Raw genomic sequence first — 18,580 nt, 5'->3', positions numbered from 1 at the left:
GATGAGGAGATTGTAGACTACGCCACCTGCTATTCAGGGATCACGGAGGAGATGCTGAAGCCGGGTGACGACGAAACTGAAAGACGTTCAGGGGCGGTTAAAAGCACTGCTTCCTCCTGATGCGGTGTTGGTAGGGCATTCCTTAGACGTGGATCTCCGAGCACTGAACATGATCCACCCATATGTTATCGACACCTCGTTGCTTTATGCCAGGGAGCGGGGCAGAAGATTCAAGCTAAAGTTCTTAGCCAAGGCTATTTTGGGAAAGGACATTCAACGTTCGGAAAGGGACGGTCACGATCCCACAGAGGACGCTACCGCGACCCTTGAATTGGCTCAATTCTTCCTCAAGTATGGCCCAAAGAAGACGGCAGAACTCAATCTGGAGGCGCTGTGGAGAGCCCAAGACCCAAGAAATGTCAGAGAAAAGTTCCAAAGTTACAGCTACAGAGGTGCTTTAAGTTGTTTCGATTCGGTGCATCAGAAGCTCCTTTTTGTATCCCGAGAGACAGATGATATTGAGCTCCCTTCCCCTGAAGATTGTGAAAGTGTTAGGTGCCTTTCCAACAGAGAGGTCTTTGAGCAGGCCAGAAGGCAAGTGCGCCTGTACCCCTTCAGCATTATTCGGTTCTCTTTGGAGCCTTTTTCACCTCTCGTCACTGAGGAAGTGGACAAAAGGATGCGGATCAAGTGGACAGAGATGTCAACTATCTATGCTGGGCCACTGAGCAAAGATTGCAACCTGAGTGCTCTGAAGAGGCTGTTTAGGAGCTTCGGCCCAGTTCACGCAATGACTGCTGTCCTGGAAACGCATCAGCCTCATCTCTCTATAGAGTATGAAGTCCTGGAAGCTGCCCAGCTGGCCATCGAGAGCTTGAATGGCGTTCTGGTGGAAGGTGTATACATAAAGGTACAGAGACCTGTGACAGAACTCACTCTCGACTGTGACACACTCGTTAAGGAGCTGGAACTAGATTCTGAGAACCGAGCCACTATTTACCTGTCCGGAGTTAGTAAAGATTTCTTAGGACATACTCAGGAACTACCGAACCTCTTTGGTGGCCTGGAAGCTGTGATCGTGCCTCCAGATGCTCAAAGCGGAAGACAGGAAAAATACTGTTTCCTGAAGTTCAAAACTTCTGGCAATGCCCAGAGGGCCCTCCATGTCCTCACAGGCAAGGACTGGAAGCTGAAAGGCAGGCAGGCCCTAACCCCCAGGCACCTGCACGCGTGGCTTAGGGGCTCACCCCCTGAATCAAGAAGGCCCGCAGGTCTCAGAGTGAGACCTCCTCCCTCGGAGCGGGAGACCTTGCAGAACTTGAAGGCGGAAAACGCAAAGAGGGCAGCCTGGCGTTGGAGCCGCAAGATTGGAAGGCTCTACCGAAGCCTGAGCCCGGGCACCCTTTGCGTCATCCTCCTGCCAGGAACCACTAGCCCTCATGGATCTCTCTCTGGCCTGGGACTCATGGGAATAAAAGGTGAAGAAGAGGAAAGCACCGGCCCAAGCATGGGTTTGTGAGTCTCATCCTTCCTGGGCGATGGTGGAGAAGACGGGTCAGGCTGCAGCTTCTCCAAGAGACTGCTGGGCCTCTTGGTTCAGTGGACGGCTTTGTGTGGGAAGTTGGTATGCCGGCTAACGGGTCTAATCCATTGACATGGCATGCACAAGTTTTCAATAAATGCCTAAAATTCAAGCCTTCCTCATTTTAAGACAGGGTGGGCGGGGGAGGTGGGAGACTAAATCAAAAAAAGACGCCACACTGTGCCCCATGAGTCTGTACAATTACTATGTGCCAATTGAAAAAAAAATTTATATAATTATATATATGATTAAAAATAAAGTAAAATAAAAACAAAATAAATACAACTTTAATTAAACCAAAAAATAAATAAATAAATAAACACTTTGTCAGGCCACATTTTTGTTTTCTTATATTTCAACCTTGATTTTACTGCATGAAGGTTTTATTTTTTAATGTTGATTTAATTTGGTACCAGAGATTGAACCCAGGGATGCTTAACCACTGAGCCACATCCCCAGTCCTTTTGGTATTTTATTTAGAGACAAGATCTTGCCCAGTTGCTTAGGGCCTCCCTAAATTTCTGAGGCTGGCTTTGAACTTGTGATCCTCCTGTCTCAGCCTCCTGAGCTGCTGAGATTATAGGTGTGCATCATTGTATCAGGCACTGAACATTTAAATTTTTCCTAGAATGGTGTTTTTCAAACTGCCACAATGCAACTTCATGCCTAGCTCACCATGAGGCCAATATCAATCAGCACTTTGCTCCTATTCGGTTTATTAAATAGTCTTGGATATACTGCCTGTTCCCTGGGCTGCTGCAGGACTATCCTCTTACAATGTCTTCACACTGCTCCTCTGTTGAATCCCATTTTAGTTTTGCTGGAATACATCCCTAAGAACTTTTTGTAGAAAGGTTGTCTGGTAGGTAAGTGATTTGCATTCTTACGTATTATAAGTGGTTTTTTTTTTTTTTTTTTTTTCCACTTTCATGACAGAATAGGTAACAGTTTATAGGCCCAGAATGACTGGTTCAGAATCATATCCTTGGCAATATGGAGTCCTGTTTTCTTACCTGTAATGACAGAGGGGTTTCTTGTCACCTCTGTTTCACTGGCTTTATACTTAATTGGGTGTATGAGAAAGTTTCTCTTGTTTCCTTTAGTTTGCATTTTTCTGTTTGAACCATGTTTCTCTTTTGAGTCCTGGGAAATTTTATTTTCTGTATAGTCAAGGATTAACCTCGCTGAAATAGAGGTCTGGCCTCTGCCCTGGACTACTGGGAGGTGATCTGTAAGTCCTTGGAATGTCCGGTCTGAGCAGACTGTGTTGTTTGTCGGTTGCCTTCAGCCACACCACAGTTTATGTTAACTAGGAGATTTATGATGTGGCATTTGGGTCGTGTGGGATCGGCTCAACCTCGGGAGGGACTAGAAACTAAGGTCAGCCCCGGGGTGGTCAGCTTCATCTGATCCTCCTAAAAACCCTGTGCATCAGGGCCCTGGTGAGCTCCCCTGGTCAGCACATCTTGACATACTTTGCCACTCATCGTTGCTGGAAGAAGTCAGTACTGTCCAGATTCCACTGGGAATGGACACTTGGGAGCTGGTTCTTGGAACTCTCTGGACTCTGCCTATGCCGTGCTTCTCTTGATGGGTTTTCACCTGGATCCTGTCCCCGGAACAAACTTCAGTGCGGAGTATGACAGATTGCAGGGGGTTTTGCAAGTCCTTTCAGGAAATTATGGAGCCTGAGGGTGGTCTTGGAGACCCCCCAGTTCTGCGTGTCTCATCCGTGGCCTGCTCTCGGTCCTCCTTCTGCCCTGTGGCAGCACTCGGGCACCAGGGCCTGAGCTGATGCGCACCTTTCCTTCCTGTGTTCCTACGGCTCTCCGCTTCCTCAGGTCGGGAGCTCCCACGGGCTTCTCTCAGAGCTTCATCTCCACGCCCTCCCGCAATCTTGGTAGGCTTTTTTCTTTAAGTATTTTTTTATTGTAAGATATCCAAACAGGCTGGAGGTGCAGCTCAGCACTTGCCCAGCATGTCAAGGCCCTGGGTTCAATCCCCAGCACTGGAAATAACAAACAAAAGAGAGAGAGAGAGAGAGAGAGAGAGAGAGAGAGAGAGAGAGAGAGAGACACAAATCCAAACATACTAAACAGCGTCTATTGAGCTTTATCAAATTCACACCTTGATATGTGGATTATTTACAATTTCTGCAGAGGGAACAGGTGCGGCCTCACCTGGCGAGAGCCAGAATCGAGGCAGGATTGACACTGGTGCTCCCAGGAGGGGTCCTTGGGGCTTCTTTCCTTGCTTTGCCCGCTGTCTGTCCCTTCATTGATCAAGTCTGCTCCTCTGCAACCCAGGTCCTGCCCCAGCTCCTCCCAGGCCTCCTGTCACCCTCTTGCCTCCTCCACTCAGCCCCAGAAGACAGACAGAGCTGTTTTTTTTTTTGTTGTTGTTGTTGTTTTGTTTTGTTTTTTGAGGGGAGGGAGCCTCAACCACTGAGCCCCATTTTGTATTTTATTTAGAGACAGGGTCTCATTGAGTTGCTTAGCACCTTGTTTTTGCTGAGGCTGCCTTTGAACTCACAATCCTCCTGCCTCAGCCTCCCAAGCCACTGGGATTACAGGTGTGTGCACCAGCAGCCAGAGGTCTTTCTAAAGCCTAAACCAACCCTGACTTCCCTGCTCAGAACACCTTTGGCTCACAGGGGCCCTGAGAGGATGACCAAATTTTTAATTTTATTTATTTATTTAGGTACCAGAGATTGAATCCAGGGGTGCGTAACCACACCCCCACATCCCCAGATCTTCTTATTTTTTATTTAAAGACAGTGTCTCACAAAGTTTCTTAGGGACTCACTGAATTGCTGAGGCTGGCTTTGAACTTGCAATCCTCCTGCCTCAGCCTCCAGAGTCACTAGGACTATAGGAGTGCACCACTGTGTCCGGCACTAGTTAATTTTTAAATGACCAGCAGACACCCATGTCCCACGTATGTGGCTTCCTTTTATCCTACACCCATGAGGCCGCCTTTGAACCTCAGCAGGATCCTAATCCAGGATTCAGGCCGGAGAAGCCAGTTTGCTGGGAAGCCCAGCTCTTCACCAGGCCACGCTTCTGTGGGGCACAAAACAGGTGAGATGTGTGCATTCGGTCTCCTGTGGGAGGGGCCCTCCAGAGGGGCAGGGTGAGGAGAGGAGCCTGGAACTGGTTTGACAAGGATCAACAAGCACCTGGGTCTTCAGCAGGTGCCCTGCTTCTTCCTGAAGGAGGAGCAGAGCCATCATTCTGCAGCAAGCAGGGTGTCTCCTCTGACCGTGGCCTGGACATAGGTCAGACTCCATCATTTTGAGAATCAGCCTGTCAGCGTGCATGCACACACACGTTCACACCTGTGGCATTGTAATTGGGATTATCTTGAATCCATTAATCAGTTTAAGGATGTCAGGACATCTTTACAACATTGAATATTGATTAAATACTGAATACTGAAGATTTTGGTATACAAATTATATTCAAGTGAAAACGTTTGAAATCAGAACTTTTCTTATCTGACTCAAGTAAAGCCTCCTGAAAGCATGTGGAATTCAGGAAAGAGACAGCATTGCAACAACAGAACCATCCCCATTTTCGCACCGGAGCCACGAATCTTTCCTCTTTGTGTTAAGTTGGTATAAATATTGTCCTGTGGCCATTCAGCCAGTGACTCGGGGCAGTGCTCTGGCCTGCGTGGGATACATTTGGTCTTTTTCCTGTTGATCTGCTATTGGCAGTTAATTTGCAGCCCCCCCCCCCCGCCATCATTCAGAGCTAAATTGATGGAGTAGCCCCCCCAACATGATCCATGAACATGGTATCTCTCTTGATTTAGGTGGTCTAAATTTTATCTTGATGTTTTATAGATAACAGAGTAGAAATAGTGAATATAGTTTATAAATAGTGAATGTTCAGTTTATTCCTATGGGTTAGATATTTTGATATATTTTATGCTAGTTTGATGATATCATTGTAAAATTTCACCCCTCCCTTATTTTCCAGTTCTGCTCTACCACGGAGTTAGATCCCCCCCACTTTCTCTAATATTTTTTTTTTACTTGGAGGCACCAAATCGCCCAGGCTGGCCTGGAACTTGCAATCTCCTGAATAGGCCTCAGCCTTCTGAACAGCTAGAATTACAGGCATCCAATTAAAATTTCTTTTTTTATTTGTTTGAGCTGACAATGGGAATAAACCGATTTCTGAACACCGACACTGTGACGTTGATAGATCAGTTTGTCTGCAGATTCTGGTTTTTGGGGGGAGCTGGGGACTTGCTGCTTGGCCCAGGTTGGGCTCTAACTCATGGCCCTCCTGCCTCAGGCTGTGGAGTAACTGAGGTTGTGGGTGGTGTGTGCCCAGCCTCGCCCACGCCAGGCAAGTGCTCTTCCAATGAGCTACATCCCCAGGTTCCCTTTATTGGAGACATGGTTTCTAAATATTTCCTTCCACTCTGTGATTTGTCCTCTCACATTCTTGATGGTATCAAATTCTACTCTACCAACTTTTCTGAGGTATAATTCACATGCAACAAACTGAACGTTTTTGCTTTTTGGGTTTTTTTTTTTGGGGGGGGGAGCAGGGTACCAGGAATTGAACTCAGGGGCACTCGACCACTGAGTCCCATCCCCAGTCCTATTTTGTATTTTATTTAGAGACGGGTCTCACTGAGTTGCTTAGCGCCTGTCCTAGCTGAAGCTGGCTTTGAACTTAGGATCCTCCTGTCTCAGCCTCCTGAGTTGCAGGGATTACAGGTGTGCCCGGCCTTTAACTTTTTTGGTTTTAGTGATCCTGGGAATCCATCCTGGGGCTTCATGTATGAGAGGCAAGCTCTACCACTAGCCACACCCCTGCCCTAGACTGAACTTTTTACAGGATGATTTGTCGTGTTCTATCATGGGTATGTGCCATGAAGCCACAGCCATAGTCAAGACCCTGTACATGAGGCACTGAGACATGTCGCCACAGGGCTGAGCCTCAAAATTGTGCTAAATGGAAGAAGCCAGACCCAATGGTGTCACATTCTGTGATTCCACTTATATGAAATATCCAAAGTAGACACATCCATAGAGAAAAAACAGATTAGTGGTTGCCAGGGCTGGAGGAGAGGGATGGGGATGACGGCTCAATAATACTGAGTGTCCTTCTGGGTGGTGGCCAGCCGTGGGCAGGCACTAAGTGCTGCTGAACTATCCACTTGAAAAGAGTCAATTTCCCGGGTGCAGCGGTGTAGCCTGTGATCCCAGCGACTTGGGAGGCTGAGGCAGGAGGATAGCAAGTTCAAGGTCAGCCTGGTGACTCAGAGAGAGCCTGAGTCTAAATAAATAAAATAAATAAATAAAGAGAGCACTTGCCTGGCATGTGTGGGACCCTGGGTTCAATCCCTAGCACCACAAAAGAAAAAGTTGATTTTCTTTTTTATTTTTTTAAGAGTTTTGTTTTGTTTTTTTTTTTTTTTTAGAGAGAGAGAGAATTTTAATATTTATTTTTTAGTATTTGGCGGACACAACGTCTTTATTTGTATGTGGTGCTGAGGATCCAACCCGGGCCGCACGCATGCCAGGGGAGCGCACTACCGCTTGAGCCACATCCCCAGCCCAAAAGTCGATTTTCTATTGTATACATTTCACAAATAGCAAAATAAGGACGGCAAGGCCACTCGAGACTGCGGATCGGCCTCACAGTGGGTTGTGGGGTCAGGGGTCCAGGACCAGGAGTCAGGACAGGGCCAGCCCTTTCTCAGTCCCAGGAGTGTCCCCCTGGCTGGGTCCCTTCAGCCACAGCAGCTGCCTGCGCTGCACCCACTCCAGGAAGCTGAGTGTGAACACCCAGCGGCCTCCGGGGCAGGCCACCGCTGTGAGGTCCCTCGGGATGTGACATTGCTTCAGAGGTCTGAGGACAGGCTGCAGGGGAGGGATGCAGGAGTGGGGGAGTGGGGGGAATGGTTACCTGGCCATGTGCCCAGAGGCTGCGGGGCAGCTCTGAAGCCCCTCGGGGGTTGAGGGCTTGTGGAGCGGGAGGGAGATGACGCTGCGCCCACCTGGGGCAGGTGTGTCTTCGAGTCCAGCAAAGCAGGCGACACTGCTTCTCTGCTGGCACCCAAGGCGCCTGCTTCCTGCTACGGCACAGATACAGCTGTCCCCAAGTTCCCATGTGGCAGGCTGGGTCCTCAGGGTGGCAGCGCTGAGGTGCTGGGACTTTTAAGAAGTGGAGTCTCCTGGGAGGTCACTGGGGACGCGGTCCTCGTGGGACCCGACTTGGTTCTCAGGAGAGTCCCGCCCTCTATCCTGGCCTCCTGTCTCTCATGGGGTCGCTCTTTCTGGGACAAGCTGCCACCATGGGGATGCCATTGCTGTGATGAAGCCAGTCACACAGGCCACACAGGGTCCGACTGCATTTACACAAAATGTCCCCAGGACTGCCCTGGGGACAAAGGTGAACAGCATGTGGGCGCAGGTGCTGGGTGACAGGTGAATGCACGCGGGGACTACAAAACCACAGTGAATGGCCGTGGTCACAAAGCCAGATAGTAACAGGGGTCGGTGGAGACGCTGGCACCTGAGCCTCCCGGCAGCCCAGGGCATTGTGCGTGGAAAAGTGGACGTTCCTGGAACAGCGACACTCAGTGGTCACACGCCCAGGGACACACGCAGACACGTCCACACAGAGACCGGCACCCGAGTGTCCGGAGCAGCCACATCCCCAACGGCCAACCTCCAGACACCCCGAGAGCCATCGCTGGTACCTGGACGCACAAAATGCGGGACATTCATGCGATGACACCTCGGCCGTCCAAAGGAATGACGCGGGGGCACACGCTGCGGCAGAGGCCCTGGAAAAGCTTCTGCTACGTGGGAGAAGCCACACGGGCCGCACAGGGTGCCGCTGCAGGGACAGACAGGAGGGTGGGGGGCCAGGGGCTGGGGGGAGGGAGGACATGGGGACCGACGGCTGATGAGCTTGGGGTTCTTTTGGGATGAAGAAAATGTTCTGAAATCAGTTGTGATGGTTGCACAATCTGAAAATATACTAGAACCACTGAATTGCTTCCTTTAAACGGGGGACTGGCCTGGTGTATGGCACCTCAGTGGAGCGGTTTGAAACAAGCTGAATGGGTGTGCGGAGCTGAGGGGAGGAGGGCACACACCTGCCAGGTGGAGCCCCAGCCAGGGGCGGGGGTGAGAAAGGAGGAGTCAGGCTTGTGGCGCGTGGACCCCAGGGGAGCTCCTGAAGAAGTTCCTGCCCCTTTTACAACCCACACAGAGCGCATTCATCCTCATTCCCATAGGCCCCACCCCCACTCTGCGACTCCAGGTAGACAAAACTAATAATAAGCCCACAGAAGAGCCTAGCAGGACTCCCCAGTACTTCAGGGCCCCCAGTAGCCCAGGACCCTAGGTTTTGTACCAGCCAGCCCTCAGCCTCGTGGCACCCCACTCCTCTGCTTCTCCACATATTCTGACCATGCCCTCTGGCAGCAGGACCTTTGCACATGCTGTGTCCTCTGTCTAGAACAGCCTCCCCTCTGCTTCAGCTTCAGAACCTCAGGAGAGGGTTTCATAAATGGACCCTCACCTGGCTGAGGGTGACGCCCACCTCTCCAGGGCTTTGCACTGGTCACTGTGATGTATATACACGTGCGTGTGTGTCTGTGTGTGTGTGTGTGTGTGTGTATCTGTATATCAGTGGGGGTGGGTTGTGGGAACTGGGGATTGGACCCAGAAGTGTTTACCACTAAGCCACATCCCCAGCCCTTTCTTTTTTTTTTTTTTTTTTTTTTTAAATTGTGAGACGGGTCTTGCTAAGTTGATTAGGGCCTTGCTAAGTTACTGAGGCTGCCCTCAAACTTGTGATCCTCCTGCCTCAGCCTCCTGATGATACATATTTTCAACCATAGCTTCTGTTTACAACCCGAAAGCAGGCCATAGAAACTAGAATTTCTCTTTCCCAGGTAGATCATAGAAAAAACTCTAATCTTCTTCTGTCTTTAGCTGCCCATAAAGAAATCCTCTTCAAATAGGTATTTAGGATAGAGAGAGAGAGAATCTGAGCTAGATACACTGAGCCACTGAGATGCAGAAAGTGCAGCTGTAAATCTTGGGCAACAGCCCTCGCCCGTGGCCTTGTGGAACGAAGAAAACACCGAGTGCAGGGAAAGGTAAGAGAAGTTGTGCAGCTCCACCCGGCCGCACCTCCACTCCCCTCCTAACTACAGCCCTTCCAAGAATATTTGACCCCCAGCTGAGGCAGGGCCTCGGATCCGGATCCGGGACAGCCGCATTCTCCCTTATCTACTTCCTCAACAAACCTGGCTATGCCTCTGCCTGGAGAGTGCCGAGATGCTCTTCCAACATGTAGGCCAGGAGCCTTCTGGTCGGGTTCCCCCTTCCCTCTGGGAACTCCTCAGGTCCTTCTCTGGCGACATCGCGTTTCCTGTGACATTCTGACCTAGTCTTGTGCAACAGTAGGTCATAGGACACCTCATTCCAGAGGGTCCTGCCCATGAGGAATCTGAACAGACAGGCCTTGCTGGGCCCCAGCAGAACACAAAGGGTCAGGGCTCAGGGTCCCCAGAGCTGCACAGGGAAGGTCCTGGGGGGCAGCACCTGGAGCGGGCATGGAGCCTGCCTCTTCTCAATCTTTAACTGTTTTCTGTTTTTAGTACTGGGGATTGAACCCGGGTGCTTAACCATGGAGCCACGTCCCCTGCCCTTTATATTTTTTATTTTCAGACAGGGTCTCGTAAGTTGCCAAGGCTGGTGACAGCACCTCAAAAACAAGATGCCACCAAGTCACAACGTCATGAGAGTGATTTAGCTAAGTTTGACAATGACAGTGAGTCGGCTGCATTGACCAGATATACTTTGGAAGAGATCAGAAATATATTCAAGCTCTTGTCATTCAAAACCCAAAGGTTGCAGGGCGTGGTGGTGTCACCTGTAGTCCCAGCTACTGGGAGGCTGAGGCAGAAGGATCACTTGAGCCCAGTATTTCTTGGCAAGCCTGGGCAACAGAGTGAGGCCCTGTCTCAAAACCAAAGAAAAGAGCCAGGCACAGTGGTGCATGCCTGTAATCCCAGCAATCTTGGAGGCTGAGACAGGAGGATGGTAAGTTCAAGGCCAGCCTCAGCAATTAGCAAAACCCTGTCTCCAAAAAAATAAAATAAAATAAATAAATAAATATTTATTTTTTAGTTTTAGATGGACACAATATCTTATTTATTTTATTTATATTTTATTTATTTATTTTTATGTGGTGCTGAGGATCGAACCCAGGGCCTCATACATGCTATGTAAGTACTCTACCGCTGAGCCATAACCCCAGTCCCCCAAAAAGTGTTTTAAAAATTAAAAAAAAATTAAATAAAAAGGGCTGGGGTGTGTCTTGGTGGTAAAGCACCCCTGGGTCCAATCTGCAGTACTGAAAACAAAACAAAGTGTTCTCAGTGAATGACTTAAGTACAAAGAAGACTTGAATTAAAATATTAGAAAGGTGGGTTGAAGATATAAATCCCTGAGGCAGAGGTGCCCTTGTCAAATGAAGACAGAAAGAATAAATGTGTGTGCTGGGGTGGAAGCCAGGGCCTCCTGCGAGGCAAGTGCTGAAGCTCTGAGCTGCTGCCCAGGCCCAGGCCTCCACTCCTTTTAAGACTTTTTAACTTGGGACAGGGTCCTGCTAAGTTGCTGAGGCTGGCCTTGAACTTGTGATCCTCCAGCCTCAACCTCCTGAGCAGCTGGGATTTCAGGTGTCACCTCCCCCAGTGATTTTGCTGTTTTAAAATGGAAAACCTCAGTGACGCAAAAAACACCAGAAGAAGTATTAATGGTCAGATGGTGAAAACAGGCACTTTAACAAGCAGACAAATATCCAATAAGTGGCTGAGAAGAGGACCAACCGGCAGGCGAGCAGGGAGGTGCAGATCAAGACAAGAATGAAGTTCTACCGTGTGGGGCTCAGCTTTGAAAAGTCTTAAAGTGTGATAATTCCCAGTGCCCACAGTTCTGTTGCTCCACAGAGCCTTTAGCTTTTCAAATATTAACTATAAATGTTTTCATTTAGTTTTTTATTTTACTTTTGGCTTCCAACTCTTTTTTTTTTTTGTACTGAGGATTGAACTCAGGGGCACTCGACCACTGAGCCACATCCCCAGCCCTATTTTGTATTTTATTTAGAGACAGGGTCTCACTGAGTTGCTTAGCACCTCTCTTTTGCTGAGGCTGGCTTTGAACTTGTGATCCTCCTGCCTCAGCCTCCAGAGCTGCTGGGATGACAGGGCACACCACTGTGCTGGCTTCCAACTTTTTTTAAAAAATTGTACACATTTAAGGCATGCATAACATTTGCATATTCAGGGTGAGATGATTATCACAGGCTAGTAAATTAACAAATCCATCACCTCCCAAATCTCCTTTTTCTTTTCTTTTTCTGGTACAAGCACCTGAAATCTATTCTCTCAGCAAATTTCCAGTGCACAGTGTTGTTAACCAGCATCTTTGTTCTGCAGAGCTCTAGAAATCCTGACCCTACAGAAGCGCAGCTCTACCTCCTTTGAGCAGCCTCTGGAAGGTTTTCTGCATATTCCGGTTTTCATGGGTTGCTCTCTCCCTGAGCAAATGTGCACAGCTGTTGCTGGGAGGCGCGTGCCAGTTGCTGGTTTTGAGGGGAAGAAGTGGACAGTGCTGGTGCCCCCGAGGCAGCGGTGCTTGAGTAGGCCTCAGAAGGCCAGACTGCTCCTGAATGGGGTCGCCGGGATCCCCCAACACAGACAGGACTCCTCAGGGAGGGGACCTTGGCTTCTTTGAATTGGCTGAACTTTTATGAAAAGTCTGTACAATGTAGAAGAACATAGATGGACGCGCAAGACGGCATCCTGGACAGGACAGAGCTCACAGTGCCCCCTGGTGCTCTCCTGGGCTGGTGCTTCTGGGAGCCACTGCCACGCTGGGGTCAAGGGAATCCCTGGACCTGGGTCCCAATTTGTCTATTTGCCTTCTTCCCCCAGGATGTCCAAAATGGAGGCACCAGGAGAGGGCCTGGTGGAGAAGTCAACATTGAGATGAGGAACCTCAGTACCCGGCACGGGCACCGCTCAGTGATGTAATGATGAAGTTGAAGATGTTCACCTTGGTCACCACTGGCCACAGATCACAGCCAGCAACATCAGCCCACAAGAGGGCGCCTGCGTTGCAGGGCTCTCTCCATCTGCCGGAGCTCGCGCCTCAGGGTGTGGAACTGCCTTCCTTCCAGGTGCTCACCCCAGAATCTGAAGTCCATGGGGTGAGCGGCCCACAGCCCACTGCTCGGCAGATCCTGCCTGCTCTCCCCGGGGAGTAGGAATGGGCCCAGACCCCTCCTGCCCACCTCCAGGGTCTCCCCACAGGATGCCAACCCCTTTCTTCTTTTTGGCTCCTGCTCCTGTGCTCCTCCCCTGGTTCCTGCTCGCCCAGGGTACAAGCTGAAGTCTTCACCTGGGCCCAGGCATCCCCCGGTGTGCAGGTTCCCACGATGCTCGCATTCGAATGTGCTCCACGTGCAGAATAAAATAGAAGACGACAGTGCACAGCTCGCACGACCTTTTTTTTTTTTTTTTTTCTATGCTGGGGATGGAACCGGGCCTTGTGCATGCTAGACAGGTATTCTGTCACAGAGCCAGCCCTGTCCTTGAACAGTCATTTTTGCTCTAACTAGGTTTAAGCTGTGTATGGCAGTAACATATAACCCATGCGCCTCTATTACATATAATGAGTTGTGTGTGGGGTTTGTTTGTTTTTACAGTGCTGGGGATGGACTCCAGGGCCTCCAGCACTCTGGGGAAGTGCTCTACCTCCAAGCTACACCCAGCCCTATTTTTGTTGTTGTTTCTTGCTTGTTTGTTTTTTGAGACAGGGTTTTGCTGCGATGCCCAGGCTGGCCTGGCACCTGTGGGCTCCACTGATCCTCCTGCCTCTGCCTCACATTATTAGGTACAGAATACATGTGCATCTGTAGTTCTTCTTCATGAAATGGATACAGTGAAACAGGAAATATGGGACTGCACTGCAGGGTAATTAGTGAGACCTTCATTCCAGCGAGATACATATGTGTATATACAACAGTAGTATACAGTGTCATGTTACATAAAAATATATATTTCATTATGTACTATGTCACACAATGCATGAATTATACAATACTTATAATACATATATAGGAAGAATTGCCAATAAATATGTATGTTTTTGAGGGATTACATAAACTTCTCTTTTTTTAATGGTCTGGGGACTGAACCCAGGGGTGCTTAACCACTGAGCCACATCCCCAGCCCTTGTTATTTTCTATTCGGAGACAGGGTCTCACTGAGTTTACAGCCTTCAAGTTGCTGAGGTTGCGGTCCTCCTGCCTCAGCCTCCCGAGTCACAGGCATGCGCCACTGCTCTGGCTTCTCCAACTCCTGCGATGGCTGACTGCTGCGGATCTGGATGGAGGCTCAGAGGCACGTGCAGTTGGTGGGGACAGTTCCAGGGGGGTGAAGGAAGTGGTGGGGGTGGCTATGTGTCCTGCAGGTCTCAGCGAGCCCATGGGGTGCTCCGGAGCTAGTGTGACCCTGCAACGGGGAGCCTGTTGAGGCCAAAGGGCCGGCTTCTGTTGCCTGACCCCTCACCCAGCCCTCTGCCCTGTCCTATTGTGGGGTTGGTAAGGTCTTTCGGTAAAGGGCCAGAAAGTAACTATTTCAGCTCTGCTATGGTAGTACAAAGGGTAGAAAATGAGAAAACGTGTGAACACAGCTGTGTTCTAATAAATCTTTATGTATAAAGACAGGCAGCAGGCAGCCTGAGCTGGCTCAGGGGCCGCCATCGTCTGCCAACTCTGTTCTATTTGGCAGCCACAATCTCCTGCTGTTCCACAGTAAACTCTCTTTCCCTGCAGCTGCCTTCAGGGCTCCTCTCAAGCTGCTCCCCCTGACCATCTGATCCACAAAGCCATCCCTGTCCCCAGCTCCTGGGCCCAACACTGGATTAGCTCTTCAGCTCCTGCACTAGAGCTGGCTCCCTGACGGCAGGCACCAGCCTGGTCTTGCTCTGGCTGATCCCCAGATGGAGGCTGCAGCCCTGCGAGTGCACACCACGCTCAGCAGACAGGCAGGCTCTTCACAGGCGCACAAGGACACCCTCTCCTCCTCTAAGTGTGCTTCTCTCCCTTCGTCCATGTTCCCAAGCCATTGGGGCTGGGGTCCCATTCCTGGCCACCCAACCTCACTGTAGCCAGCTCAGGGGGACCTTGTGGGCCAGGGGATCTGGCTGGAGCTTTTGTAAAGGCCATTTTCTCCTGGGGTGGCTCTCAGCCATCTTGGCTTCTCTAGGTGAGAGTCTGCTGAACAGGGAAATGAACGCAGGGGACAAGGGGGTCTGCCAGGAAATGGGAGGGGCAGAGCCTCAGGACATGAGACATGAGTTGGTGTGAATAGGTTTCCGTTCTTCATACTCCGAGGTCCTGAGTCACTGGGGAGGGGCGTCTGGATTCAGCCCAGCCCCTTCCTAAACATCCACAGGAGGGGGAGAGAAAAGTCGCACCTGTCCCCTCACTGGATTTGAGCCCGGTGAAGGTGGGATTGGGGCTGTTTCAGTCACCACCGTGACCCCAGGGTGGGGCAGGACAGGGTGGGACATACAGAGGGCAATTCAGGGGAACATTCCGAAATGAGAGAATAAATGAAGTACATTTTTTTTTTAAAGGTTAACAGGGATTTAAAAAATATATATAAAATAAGGATGCATCAACTTGAGGACCAGCCAGCTCCATAAATATATTTATTCTAACCTTCTCCCCACATCTCAAGATCGCAGCCAGCAGGAAACCAGAGCCCAGAACCACCTTTTGGCCTCAGGCGTTTTGAGGGGGTTCTGTGCACTTCCACACTCTGATCCTACCCCCCACAGGGCCCACCACCACAGCAGGGAAGCTGCCCACACCGGCCACCTGTCGGGACATGTCAGGCCAAGTTTGAAGGCTCCAGCTCAACCAGGGTCAGGAGCTGGGGCTCAGGCCTGGACTGCCCAAATTAACATCCCCTTCACCTCCTCTCTGCCTGGGTGACCTGAACAGGTGACTTTCCCCCTCTGTGCCTTGGTTTCCTCATCAATGACATGGGGATCACTCAAAGCACTTAGAACACTGCTGGCATCTACCCAGAGCTTGGCGCACTTGACCCGCTGTGAAAACAACTGTGCCCACTAACACCTGCCCAGAGCCCCTGGCCTCCACCAAGATGTCGGGCGGGTGGACCTGCAGGGGCCTGCGGAGAGCAAGCACCGGCCTCCTTCCCTGGCTCCACTGCCACCCCTCCCCGCAGCACCCTCTACCCTGGCCTTCTCCCCATCTGTTCACATACCTAGGCCTCTCCCAGCTTTAAAGGGACCTACCTCCTCGGCTTCCTCCACACCAGCTGCTCCCCCTTTTCTAGAAGGAATCAAACTTGGTCTCAGAACCCCCATGGTTTGGTCTTCTATTGGGGCAGCTCTGCATCCAGGTGGTTTCTACTCCCCTGGCAAAGTGGGAAGAGGGAGGCCAGTCCCGCCCTTCGCACCCTCCCCTGGAGCTGCGTGGCAGTGGGCACAGTGGGCAAACTTGCCCTATTCACTGGAGGCTGAGATCTTGGGTGTAATCTGGGGCTGCTCTGAGAGGGGATGGCAGGTCCCCAGTGCCTCTGGGTAGAGGCGTCTCCCCTCCTCTGCCCAGTAACCTGCCTATCATCGTCCTCCTCCTCCACCTGGAGCAGTTGCAGTCAGGTGACCTGGGCCCGAGAGCACAGAGGCTTTTCCCTCCCTGGGTTCTGCCCACTCCTGGGGCAGCTGGTTCCTCCTGGTTGGGGCACTTAGACAAATCTCTTTGCTTCCCCTGGGCCTCAGTGTCCCCAGGTGGGGACAAGCTCATACAACAACTCCTGGTCCCCTTCCCACCAGAACCTTCCCAGCTTCTCTCCTAATGTTAACGAGCTTTGGGCTCATTCTGGAGATCTGGGTTCTGGGATGCATCTTTAAGATGCCACCTTCACAGGGCGTGGGGGTGTCCTAACCAGGAAGTCACACAGAATGCTGGTGGCTCTCTGGGTGTGAACTGGGAAAAGAGAAGCTGAGCGGTAAGGAAGCTGCTGGGCTGTTCCTCTCACCCGGTGGGGAGGCCATAGGACCCAGGAGGTTGTAGGCTCTTCATGAATCTTGGGATGGGAAAGCATAACTGATTAGATGACGGCCCCCCAAAAATAAGTTCATGGCCTAGAACTTGAGGATGGGACCCCGTCAGGGAGAAGGGTCTTTGTAGGTATGATTAAGTTAAGGGTCTTGAAGCAAGATCCTCCTGGATTCAGGGTGGGCCCTAAATTCAGCTAACGGGTGTCCTTACTAGGAGGAGAAGGCCATAGGACACGGAGGCAGAAGCCAGGAGGAGGAGGATGGCTCCACCACAGCTTGACTTCCAGCTTCCAGAACTGTGACAGAACACGCTCCTGAGGTTTAAAGCCATCACATTCCTAAGTGTGTTCCGGTGTCCTGGGAAACTCAAAATAGAGGCGAGACCGCCTGGCAGTCTTGTCCAGCAGGACAGAGAGTCCTGGGGCCCTGAGGCAGGAGGGTCCTGACACAGGGGCTGTGGAGCAGCCCAGGGACAGCGGGAGCAGATGGGGACCTGCAGAGCTAATCCTTGGTGGGAGAGGCTCCTGAGGGGAAGATGGGGGAGGGCACAGGACTCAGCCCAAGGCCAGGGACTTTAAGGACAGGGAAGGTGGCAGGTTAAGACTGAAAGGCAGAACCCCAGCCAGGATCACATTCTCCACCATGGAAAGGACATCTTGGGGACTCTGCAGAGAAGAAAAACCCTGCAGAGCCATGACAGTGGGCTCGTGGGTTGTGCCACAGACTAATGGATGAGGGTTCTGTTGGAAGGTTCGGGATCAAGCCGAGGTGAAAGGTAAGCCCAGCTGTAGCTGACCTTCTAGGTGGGGGGAAAGAAAGTCGTGCAGTTCCCCACTGTGGTCGGTACCAACTGACAAGGGGCAAGGGGGTTCCTCCGATGGATGGGCCTGGGAAAGGCAGTGCTGATCAAGTACCTGGGGGATAAGATAATGACAAGATGATTCCGCTTAAGCTCAGGTTCCATTTTTTCTTTTGCCAGAACAGTACAGCCACCGCTGCTGGCCAAGGCCCTGTGTGTAGGCTGGGGTGGTTTGAGTGGGGATGAACAGTGTGGACGGTAGCAGTGTTAAAGGCTGGAGGGGCTCCATAGGAACGCTTCACTCGCTGGGGGCTGGTCCCAGGGGAAGGTTCCACCGTCTGGTCAGTGGGAGTGACCGGATGCCAAGTTGCATTAAGATCCCGGTGGTTTCCCCGGGGCCAGCTCAGGCAGAGTTGGTGCAGGGAGAAGGCCACGTTGGGGCACACATGGCCACATCCAAGTTCAGGTTTCCGCAGCCTCCTACATCTTGGACGAAGACACTGCCTGGGGCGCCACTGCCTGGGTCGCCGGCCTTGCGAGCTGGGCCCGCACCTCCCTCACTTCGGCCCGCAGCTCTTCCAGGGCGGCCTGCGGCGGCGCCGCCTGCACCTGCGCCTGCAGCGCCTCCAGTGTCAGGGCCAGGCGGCCCACCTCGTCCTGCAGCGCGTTCCAGGCTGCTTGCTGCTCCTCCTCCTTGTGGCGCTGCTGCATCTGGTGTCGCCAGTACTCCAGCACCAGGCAGCCTCCGCCCACGATGAAGATGGTGGCTTCGCCCAGCAGCTCCGCGCCCAGCTCCGCGGCCGCCTCCTCATTCAGCGGCTTGATGACTGTGCCCCGGAAGCCCATGATGCGCATCTTGGTCCGCATCTCCACCCAGTGGTACACTGCGGGGGAAGAGAGGCGTCAGGAGGCTGGGGGCCCTGCAAGCCCCGCCCCTCCGATGTTGGGTTTAGAGCCACCCCGACCCCGCAGCCAGAGAAGCCTGCTGTGGGGGAACGGGGTGGCTTTAAACTAGGCGGGCGCCTTCCCGGGGTCACTGAGGGATGGCAAA

General features: G+C 51.6%; 1 protein-coding gene across 2 annotated transcripts in view; it reads right to left on the bottom strand.

The window, feature by feature from the left end:
- The window catches only part of Opa3 (outer mitochondrial membrane lipid metabolism regulator OPA3), a 55,564-nt gene that overhangs the window by 3,468 nt on the left and 33,516 nt on the right, over positions 1-18,580 (bottom strand). Inside the window, exon 2 of one of the 2 annotated variants that reach the window (XM_076839577.2) lies at positions 13,671-18,413. The exons of the other annotated variant lie outside the window; for it this stretch is intronic. Coding sequence (XP_076695692.1) covers positions 18,010-18,413 — 404 coding nt within the window. The 3' untranslated portion in view covers positions 13,671-18,009. Of the gene's footprint in view, positions 1-13,670; positions 18,414-18,580 lie in introns of those variants that run through there. 2 annotated transcript variants of the gene reach the window in all.

The sequence above is a fragment of the Callospermophilus lateralis genome, chromosome 18, assembly GCF_048772815.1.
Source record: "Callospermophilus lateralis isolate mCalLat2 chromosome 18, mCalLat2.hap1, whole genome shotgun sequence".
In the NCBI taxonomy this organism is placed as follows: Eukaryota; Metazoa; Chordata; class Mammalia; order Rodentia; family Sciuridae; genus Callospermophilus; species Callospermophilus lateralis.
Note: the sequence above shows the minus strand (reverse complement) of the source record. Positions and strands in the feature narration are given on the sequence as shown.